The sequence below is a fragment of the Symphodus melops genome (genome assembly GCF_947650265.1).
Source record: "Symphodus melops genome assembly, chromosome: 19".
NCBI lineage: Eukaryota > Metazoa > Chordata > Actinopteri > Labriformes > Labridae > Symphodus > Symphodus melops.
The window spans coordinates 18,188,410-18,198,643 of NC_136709.1; the positions used below are offsets into that span (position 1 = coordinate 18,188,410).

Sequence of the window (10,234 nt, forward strand, 5' to 3'; positions counted from 1 at the left end):
CGGGCCATGATGTAGGGAGTCATGAGACAGGAAGACTTAAGTGGTTCAGCACTCTAGAGAATGACTCACACGGCCCAGTGGACCAGAAACCCAAAGCACAACAGTGTCAGGTTTGGGACGGCCTTTCCCATTGGCCAGTCTTTGGGTTCTGTTTCCATCGGGCCAATGGGTTTTGTTGGGAAAAAGTCATCGCTTGTCCATTAGCGTGGAGCTCAGCGAGAGTTTAGTGGCTCTGTGTTTGTTTTTCTGCCACACTAAGGAGTGGAAGGGTGTGTTTCCACAACCTGTCAGACGGCCATCACCGATGTTCTCCTCGGAAGCCTCCTCAACTCTCTGCTCCTCTGCTCAACACATATGTGTTTTTTCTGTCTTTCTTTTCCAGGTCAAGGGTTGCCACTTAGCCCAGGGGGGGGAGAAAAGCACATGTGACACTGGATCCTGGCAGGGCTAATGGTCATTACCCGGTAAGCAGTGTGTCATAGTCTCAGTCGCATAGATAATAGGGCTGTGGAGTGCCTGGGTTAAACCCACAGGATCAGGGAGTGGTTGTGACTGTTGTCTTTGTTGATCTGCAATCAGTCTCACTGTGACACATATAGAGACCTAAAAAGATAAAGCCTACCATTTGCTGCAGGCAGCAGAAAAAAACGGCATGACTGTGAAGCAAAGTATTACAAATGCAGAGATAAAAGCAAAGTGGTTTCTGAAATGCTAACTGCGAGGCCTGAAGCTAATGGTAACGTTTCATGATCAATGATTTAATTAAAAAAATACATTTATTACCCAGAAACATGCATGACGGGGAAATTGTGAGGTTCAAAATAGGACTATCCAGATAATGACACAACTACTGCACACCACAACTACAATACAATATTTTGAGATCATAGGATTTGAAAAGATAGGTATTCTCCTTTCTCTTTTCCAACTCAGTAATCTGTGCTGTTTTGTATTCAAAGGAAAGACTTCCCAAATAGTGGAGTATATACAGGCTGATAATAGTCAGGAAGGGATTAGGGACGGGATGAGTAGGCCTCTTGTTAACACAAATTATAAAACAAGTCCCCATAATTAAGTGAAGAATTTCAATATACGGCAAAACAAAACTATAACTCCCCAAAATCCCAACTCTGATGCCATGGATGAATCCAACACAAAGCAGAAATAAAAGGCAGAGAAGATGAAAGTGTACTTTCGAGTTTTTGTCCTGTAACAGTGAGGTCAAAGGTCCAGTCACTAGGAAAGATACTTGTCTTGTTGATGGTGAGACACCGAATCTTTACCTGCGCAGTGATCATGTGGCTGTAATCTAGAAAAATCGTAAATCAAGGAGAACGTCAATAATGAGCCCTTCTTTGTCGTTGTTTTCGTTGATTCGTCACAGCTCAACATTTGACTCAGCAGTTTGTTTTCTTCAAAGTAAATGTGTCGTTATTACTACACACGTCTGCGTGTGTGGTCCAGGACAACAAAAACATAGATTCTTCAGACTTCTTTGTAGTATTATGGGATGCACTTTCTTCTTCATTCAGTGTGTTTGTTGAGGGGTAAAAAGCCTTTAATTTGGAGTAAAAACTTCATTTACTAAATGACACATCCAAAAGAAACGGTTGTATGTTTAGCATTAATACACCCGTTCAGACTTTTAGAATACACACATTTTGCACAGACGAGTATTTAAATTATACATATACATACTATACATAGAAAAAAAGACTTGAACACCTCTGTTGGTGTGCTGTGTGCTACATTATTCCCAGGCAGGAAGCAGTGACTTCCCAAAGCCCTTTGTCTTCCATAAAGTCAAGTTTGTAACAATTATAGGCCAATTTCACATCGATCATCTAAACAAATCACGTTGCAGTAAATTAAGCTATGCTAACAAGTTGCTATCAAACGAAGATGAGAATGGTATCCGTCTTCTCATCGTACGTTGACAGAAAAATGCACTTACGTTTCACAGTGAACGATGCTCATTTTGTCTCTAAAGAGGAACCGCTAATCCCTCCATTGTTTTTAAAAGTTCTTCTTAGGTTGACGTTTCTTACCCAGGGTTGTGAGCCCTGGTATGTGCGTCAAAAGGAGGTCAAACGTGCTCGCTCTGATTTCTCCAGACAAAGCGGCCTCTGAATAGCCTCTCACCTAACCTCATCACTCAGTGTTGACCTCAGCCCTTGTTTGGTGATTAATTACCCCTCTCACATCACCTGTCATACTGCAGCGACACAGACACATGCGTATGTTTAAACACAGAGGGTTGCAACTTACTTGCTCTCAGCTGGAAGTGCAGATAAGGGAAATAGCACAGTTAGCACATCCAGCACTGTTTGCTCACCTCTTTCTCAAACAAAAAGGTAAAGCTGCGTCTGATAACACAATTACAAAGTATACGTGCCGCCACATTCTCTTGCTTAACCGTGCGGGTTAAAGGTGAATGACGATCGGGTTCACACCTGCATTATCCTGTTATGCAGGAAGTGATGAATAAACCACAAACTGGAGAGTACATATTGGAAAGTAAGCTGCTGTAAAAACGTGATGAAGTAATGGAATTTTTTTCTTTCTTTTTTGACAAATATGAAAGGGCAGGCGACCTCCTCCCTGCATCGCCCTCAGACCTGCTGCCGGAGCTACACAAACCCACTTCCTGGTGCTTCATCTCAAGGTGCCTCTATGCACACGCCACACAAACAGGAAGCAGCCCTCTTTCATGTCCCTCTCACTGCATGCAGATCTTTTCAGAAGTTGCAGCACACGTCTCACATTCACCTGGGATAAGATGTGCAAGTGCTTTCTTCGATGTTTTTTCTTCTCGTCTGTCCTCATTCAAACTTAGTGTTTTCAGATTCCTGGTGTTTCCTCAAACGAGAACACATGCATCACTTTTGCACTACAAAGCAAAATATTTCAGTTTGCATATGTTATATATGCATGAACAAGCCAACCATTCTGTTTGCCAAAATGTCATACAAACACAAAAATGTACTGTATGTTGGCCCTTAAATGGATGTTACTGATGTTTGAGGTCTAACCCATATTTTATAGCTGGAGTCCCTGAACAAAAGCTTTCTCTGTAGCAGACTTTTAAAACCAGTCATGTTTATAAGAACTTCTCATAACATTCATAAATTCAAAAGGTGATAAAACGATGTTAAGTATGTTTTTAAACTGTTAAGGAGGAACTGCGGTCTCCTTGACCCCAAAACATCCATCCGTGCTCTTTGCTCGGGTGAAACGTGAACCACATAAATAAGGCCCTGTTTTTTGTTTCTGGATTTGTACTTAACTTTAATTCAAAACATGCTGTTGCATCACTGTTTCATATGGACTCAGTGAGCGGTAATAGTTCTCCAGCTTTGGGATTTTTCACTCGCTCTGCTTTTAAGATTTGTAAACATTCAAAGCAACAGTTGGTAGCATGTTTCCTAGCTTATTTATCCTGGTACGCAGAAAGATAAAAGAAGTCAAACATAAAGTAAATTCAGCCTCTGAGCAGGCAGGCGGGCGGGCAGTTTGTTCAGTGATAAGGGCTGGGAGTTAAGTGGGAGTGAAGGAAGAAGACAAGGATCTTCTAGGCCCAAGTTCGCTGGAAAAAAAGCAACAAGAGGGCCTCCACGGGTCAGCTGTAACGGGTCAGCACCCACCATTGTATGTACGAAGGAAAGGGAGTTCCTGTTCCGGCTCCTTTTTGCAATCCGAGAGTACATAAACAGGGACAGACGGAAGTGTTCATAGAGCGAGCAAATGCAGAAGCAGTGTTGATGTTGAGTGGAGTGAACCAAGGGGAAGCTGCAGTGTGTTTTCGTTGAAATGAAATACCACGCTGCTTATGTTAATGGTGCAACCCCGGATTGTCGACATTTATTTATCAATGTAAAAATAAACCGTGCTGTATATTCTAACAATCCTATTGGCCGACCGATCTGTGACTCTTATGTTATCCACACTTTCCAGACACATCCGCTCAAACTTATCGATCAGCTCCCATGTAACCTTAGGATCATTGATCAGCTGATAACCTCGGCAAATCACACTTTTTTTATTCTTGGAAATTACGGGCACAGCCTCCCTTGATCAATATTTCTGCTGAAATCAGGAGTGTTTTGTCTTTGCATAACCAAACCTGCTCAATACAGAGTTTGATCATCCCCAGGTCAATCCCCCTGACTGCTCTCTGTGCAGTTCACCAATCACCTGCCATCACGCTGAAACTCCCTTCACTTCTGCATTACGCTGAGGTACAGGCAGCGCTGTTATACCATTTACAGCATTGCATTATAAACATTTGGAAACAAATGTCACGTCTTTACATGTAGGAGTTCAAAAAGTTGAACAGTTAAGTTGAAATGGGAGATTTGAGCTGTGAGTTTGAGATTTTACCCTGATTTTAAAATTTGTGTTTACACTCGAGCAAACTGTCATAATCCAAAATATGCTGAATAAGCTCATATCAGTTCCTGTTTTCACTGTACTCAGGGGCGCACACACACAACTATCAAAAGATCACATTAACACCATAGTAAACTTCATGGTTTTTTTTTCACGTGCTGAATATCACTCTGGATTTACAGGGAGTTCCTCAGTCTGATTGTTTAAGCTCTGCCACACGTGCCTTAATTCCCTGAAGGCCTGTGTTGTGCAAATATGAATTTAAATAAATGCCATCCATGTGTTAGCGTCAAAGTGAGAGCTGTAAGCAGCTATATGAAGGTTTATATGAGGCAGTTTATGCTTAAATTCATTATCAAGTTTAATAGGGAGACAATTTAAAGACATATGTACAGTAACAGCATCAAGCATCGGAATCATTTCGGACAGAAAAAAAAGGCGTGATGTCCCGTCGTACAAAACTCATCACACAGTTTAACTTTTCCAAAAAATACGGGGTTTATTGACTTAACTGCAATCAATACTTACAAAAGAGAGAGAAAAAAAAAAACAGGTTTTCATATAAACTCACAGAAATTACTGTAGTGAAAAAAACCATGGCTGAAAAAATACATTCAACTGTTTTACTTTCTTTGTGTCAAAATCTGCTCACCTCTTCCAAACAAAACAAAACAAAAAAAAAAGTGAAGGCAACACAGAACATGTGACTTTCTTTAAAAAATTATTTGTCCTCCATTATCAAATATAAAAGGCAGAGAAGCCTTAGCTACCTGGAATGTATTCAACGAGGCACTTCCAATGGTCAAGAGGGGAGGGCAGAGGGCGGGGCCAAGCAAGTGCATCAAGCATCCAATCCAATTTTAAAAAGGGAAACAAAAACTTTCCCCAACCTATTTGGTCACAGCTATTGCTTGTAATAGACTGAGTGTAAGAACAGAACCCAAAGAAGAGAAGCCTTTTTAACACAAACCAGTCTTCCGACGTGGACAGTCTCCTAAACCAGTGATGAGAGAGGCCCATTAGCACCCCTTAACGTCCACCGTCAACCCAAGAGTTTACTTAATGGAATAACAGTTAGCTACTGTTACTGTCAGGTTATTTTTAAGATGTGAGGGGAAGAGGGGGGGGGGACATCTGGAATGAATACAAGCATGTCTTGTTTAGATGGAATTGCAGTCCAATAAGAGGGAGTAAGGAAAAAACGTACAATAAATAATCAAAACGCAAAAGGTCTTTTTTGCATTTTTTTTTTGCTTTAAATTAAGTTTCATTTTGACAAAGTGTAGTTGCAGAACAAAAGTCATTGAAGTACAATATATTAAACTGTGAAAAAAAAGGAAAACTGACAAAAACGTCTTCACAATCTTTAGATTAATATGGAAGATCATAATTTAACATAAAAGAAAATATATTCTATTGTTCATTATCCAGATAAATACAAAACAAAATTAACAAAAAATGCATATGATCACCAATAAATATGTTCTGATAAGTTAAATAAGCAGTGACAAGCAAACCTTCGTCTGGAAAGTTTTTTCAAACAATAATAACCGTAATAATAACATTAATAAAAAATAATTATCAAATAAAGAAGCAAAAAAAGGGATGTAATGAGTACAGAGTGCTCCTCGGAGCATGTTCTAAAGTGGGGAAGAAGTAAAGTAAGATAGCTTGGAGATCCGATCTCATCAAGTCGCAGGATGTACAACTGCACCATGGGAATGCTGGAAATCCCCGGATCGGCGAGGATAAAGGGGGGGAGGCAGGGGGTGAGAGGCAGGACAAAGTCTTACAGGTTTAATAATCAGTTTGATATTAAGACTTCCTTCCCAAAAAAAAGAAAAAAAAAAAGAGCCAGTGACCAGCAACAGGAGGAGAAAAACTCATGAAGAGGGGGAACATGACCAACTTCCAGTTCAAAGTCCTTCCTGCAGACTCACCCAGTCCACAATTATATAAGACAAGGCTTGAGAAGAACTGTGACAAGGGGGGGTGGTGGGGGGGGGGTGGAGGGCAAATGAGAAAGAACCAGAAACAAACAGTAGTCCATTCACCCTAAACACATGCAGAAACCGTCCCCAGGCACTTTATTTTTTAAAACTATTCATATCTTTTCAGGGTCTTTATTTTTTATTTTTTCCTTTGTCAGAACTCAGTCTGTAAAAACGGCTGCTGTAGATCTACAGTTACGTTAGTGAGCACCCTCTAGCTAGCTCAGGGGAAGTGGTATCATCAGGGAGGAAGGGAGAAAGAGGGAGGGGGGGGGGGGGGGCTAGTGCAATGCACTCCCCTTTCCAAGGCCACTTGTGCTGCTACACATTCAAGAACAAATGAAGAAGAAAAAAATAACAAGTGGCACATGGCAAAACAGTCAATTCTTGTTCTCATGATGTATATTGTTCAATTTCCTCTCCTTTTTGGCACTATGACACATGGCAGGTGTTTCAACTGGCTGTGCGGGTAGGCAGGGGTGAAATGATAATTTGAGTTGACAGAGTTCCCTTAAGTGACTACATCCTCACAAAGCTAACCAGGAGCTAACATGGCATCTTGTGTGAGGAAGGACAGGGAGGATTCGAAAGGGGCAGAGGTAGAGGGGAGTGCCGTGTTCTCTTTGTGTCATCGAACTAAAAGTCACTGGTGGAAGCGTGCGGGTTTAATCATCAGAGATGGAGAGGCGGCTGAAGATTGGAAGGCGGCGGGTGGTGTCCAGCGTGGGGGACTCCGAGCCGCTCAGGCTGCCTCCAGAGCTGCTCTGGTAGCCCTCCTGGTCTGACAACGAGTCAGGAGGGCTGGATGGAGACTCGAACATCTGAGGGGACTCCAACATGGGTCTGAAAAAGTAAGGTGTGCTTGTCGGAGAAGGAGGTGCAGGGGTGTTGAGCTCTGTGCCTACAGGACCACCATTGAGGCTGGGCCCAAACAGGTTGGCCAGCTCCTGGCTGGAATAGGTGAAGGGGTTACTGCTGGGCCAGTCAGGGACCTCATCAGGGAAGAACATGGGTGGAGGGGTGACGGAGGTGGGGCTGTCTCTGAGCCCGGCTGAGCTAGAGAAGCCCGCGAAGCTGTAGCTGTGCTGCAGTCGAGGCCTCTCCATCTTGTTGGAAGAGTTAAGAGAGGAGGACTGGGGGGGTCCACGGCGCTCCTCGGCATTGTGGATGAAATGGCAGCGAGGCCCGTAGGGACAGAATCCGATGGTGTGGAAGGTGCGGCACAGCTCAGTTTTGTACTTGGGGTGGCGGCTCAGGCTGCGCAGTTCATGGATTCCGTGAGCAAACTGGCATTTGTCTCCGTACTTGCAGGAGCCATTCTCCTCGAAGGGCCTGCACAGCTCCGTCTTGTAGCGACTGGAGTTCACCTGGCTGTTGCTGCCGGTGGGACTGGCTGGGCCCAGGCACTTGTTGAGGAGCCTCTCGCCCGTCTCTGAGAAGGAGCGGTCTCGCAGGCGGATCTCCTTGTTGTTGCTGACATTGCCAACCCCTGAGATGAGTGAGGAGTGGTCCGCTGCCTTTAGGCTGTTCAGAAACTGGTTCTGGCTGAACTTTGTGCTGCTGACAGAGTGACGCCGCTGGTACACACCTCCAACTGAGGGAGACCCCACCGCCTTCCTGTCCAGCAGGGCTCCGGTGGGGCTGGAGAGGGGCACATTGGTGCCAGTGCAAGGAAGAGACATTGGATGGGGTGCACCCAGGTTGTTGTTGTAGCTGAGCAATTTGTTGTTCTGCTGAAACACAAAGAATAGACACCATCAGAAAAAAATATCCTCCTACTGTGTTAAAAACTGACAGGCAGTGTGGCTCTTTTACATAAAATCTGTTAGGCCACATAGAAAGAGATCCACAGCCTCCCTCTTGCATGACTGTGTTCCTCTTGGCTCCGACTACATAAGCGGATACAGGCCTATAGAACAGCAGCTGGTTTGGCAAGTTGCCCCGGTGAGGAATGTGTGCCTGTTTAGTAAATGGAGCAGCAGCAGCACATGAAGAGGCCACAGGGCTGCTACAGTGGCTACAAAAAGAGGCTGCATCATTTGAAAGATAATTAAAAGTGGCGACGCATCCTGTTGCATTACAAGAGAGAGAGAAAAAAACTGGTCTGCTTTTCAATACACTTCCAGGCTCGATGAGATGGCCGGCTAGTAACTGATTTACATAAAGATAAAAAAAAATTACAAATGCACAGTGAGAGGGGAAAGGCGCTGTTTTAGGAGAAATCAGTCTCAATATGTGCAAACGAAAAAAAGGACGCAGTGGAGTAAACTTGACCACTTTTAGAAAACAACTTTCCCCCCACCCAAAAAAAATAAAAATGTTCTGGTTAAAACCCCCATGAACCACGGGAGAAGTTTTATGGGAGCTACAGTAGGTTAAAGCAAGATAAACCTTGTCAATGATTAGCGAGCATGTGGCTGCTTTGTGCAGAGTATTAAAAGTGGCGCAAAACAGCAAAAACTCATTTAAAAGAAACACAGCAGACGGTGCAAACTGTGCGGAGACAGCAAAGCTTAAATATCTTGGCGGGACTTGTTGAATATGTAAAAAAAAACAGTTGCAGAGTTTTGTTTAAAGTAAAATGAGCGTCAGACTTCAGCACGCTTTCTTTGCATAGCTCAGTTAAACATAAATAACGCCGATGACAGCGTTTAAACAAGGAAACGGCGGGCACAAAAAAAAAAAGAGCAAACACGTTTAAAAAAACCAAACAAAAAACAGCCAAACAAAAACAAAAAAACACCAAAACAGGAGACTAAACAGAAGCAGAGAGGGCCTCGGGCATGCAGCTCCTCATTCCTCCACAGTGACCTGCAGCTAAACAGGCTAACAAGGAGAGAGAGAGAGAGAAAAGAGCAGAAAAGTTTAGAAAAGCTACCTTGTTGATCACTTCGAAGTCGAAGAAAGGCGACACCACGGCTGTGGTCATCTTTGCAGCGACCAGATTCAACTCAAAAAGCAGTAAATTAAAAACAAAAAAAAAACAAAAACTGTGCTTGTTAGAAAGTTGCGCAGGTCTGCTGAGTTTCTGATTTGCAGCTCCTGTGTATTTTTTGACCCAGCAGAACTCCCCCTCTGCCCTGCACCCAGCCCCGACATTTGCTTTATAATCCTTTTGCAGGAGGAGCCTGCAGCACTGGGCGTCAACTTTCAGTTCAAGTTTTTTTTTTTTTCTTTAGTCTTCCTCTTCTGGGGAGGACAAACTTGCAGTGGTTTGTGAGTTTGTTTGACATTAATGCACTGTTGCACACACGGTTACAGAAGTTAAACACACAAAAAAAATTACAACTTTAAGGAAAAATAACTACAGTTTTATATCTTCCCTCTTCACAGAAAGCAGGTTTATTTTTCTAAGGAAAGTAAACACTTTGGATTATACATGAAAAGTCACTTTTTAAAACAATCATGTTTTAAAAAAAATCAGGTTGGACTTTTTTTTTTTACCATGTAAAAGTACATTTATAGTCCATAAATAATGTTCCCAATGAAATAAAGAGTTTTATGTTAAATATGGCTAAGGCTTAATTTCCTTGTTTGTTTTTTGCCATGAGGTCTGGTACTTAAACATTTTCAAGTTGTTTACTGGGAGGTAGTGCACTATCCTCAGGGTTTCAGCTACCATCCACTACTCTGTAATTAAATTTACTCTTAATTGCTGTACTGTAACGTCACTTGTGGGACTTTCCGGTGAATTCAAGCAGCCAGGGCTTTTAACTCTTTCCCGACCACAGACCCTGTTACACTTCTCCCTCTCCCTCTCCCTCTCCCTCTCTCTCTCTCTCTCATCTTACAGTTCCTATGACAGCAGGTTGAACTCTGCCCCGTGCTGTGCTGAATATGTGCCTGGATGTGTC

General features: G+C 42.9%; 1 protein-coding gene across 2 annotated transcripts; it reads right to left on the reverse strand.

Annotated features, from left to right (window-relative positions):
• Positions 1–4,862: 4,862 nt before the first annotated feature.
• On the reverse strand, positions 4,863–9,508 carry zfp36l1a (zinc finger protein 36, C3H type-like 1a). 2 transcript variants are annotated; one of them, XM_079370300.1, is made up of 2 exons: positions 9,259–9,508; positions 4,863–8,110 (listed from the first exon to the last, which is right to left on the reverse strand). In XM_079370300.1, the coding sequence occupies exons 1-2, from the start codon at positions 9,307–9,309 to the stop codon at positions 7,046–7,048; spliced, it is 1,116 nt and encodes a 371-aa protein (XP_079226426.1). In that variant the 5' UTR covers positions 9,310–9,508; the 3' UTR covers positions 4,863–7,045. The 2 variants fall into 2 exon arrangements, with proteins under 2 accessions (XP_079226426.1, XP_079226425.1); XM_079370299.1 differs by having other exon boundaries at positions 4,863–8,113; positions 9,259–9,507.
• Between the last annotated feature and the right edge of the window lie 726 nt (positions 9,509–10,234).

What these genes read in the sequence shown, in the direction of transcription:
- zfp36l1a (XM_079370299.1), bottom strand. Translation starts at nt 9,309, where the DNA reads ATGACCACAGCCGTGGTGTCGCCTTTCTTCGACTTCGAAGTGATCAAC. An exon ending in ACTTCGAAGTGATCAACAAG is followed by an intron (nt 8,114 to 9,258) that starts GTAGCTTTTCTA and finishes TTTGTGTTTCAG; the next exon opens with CAGAACAACAAATTGCTCAG.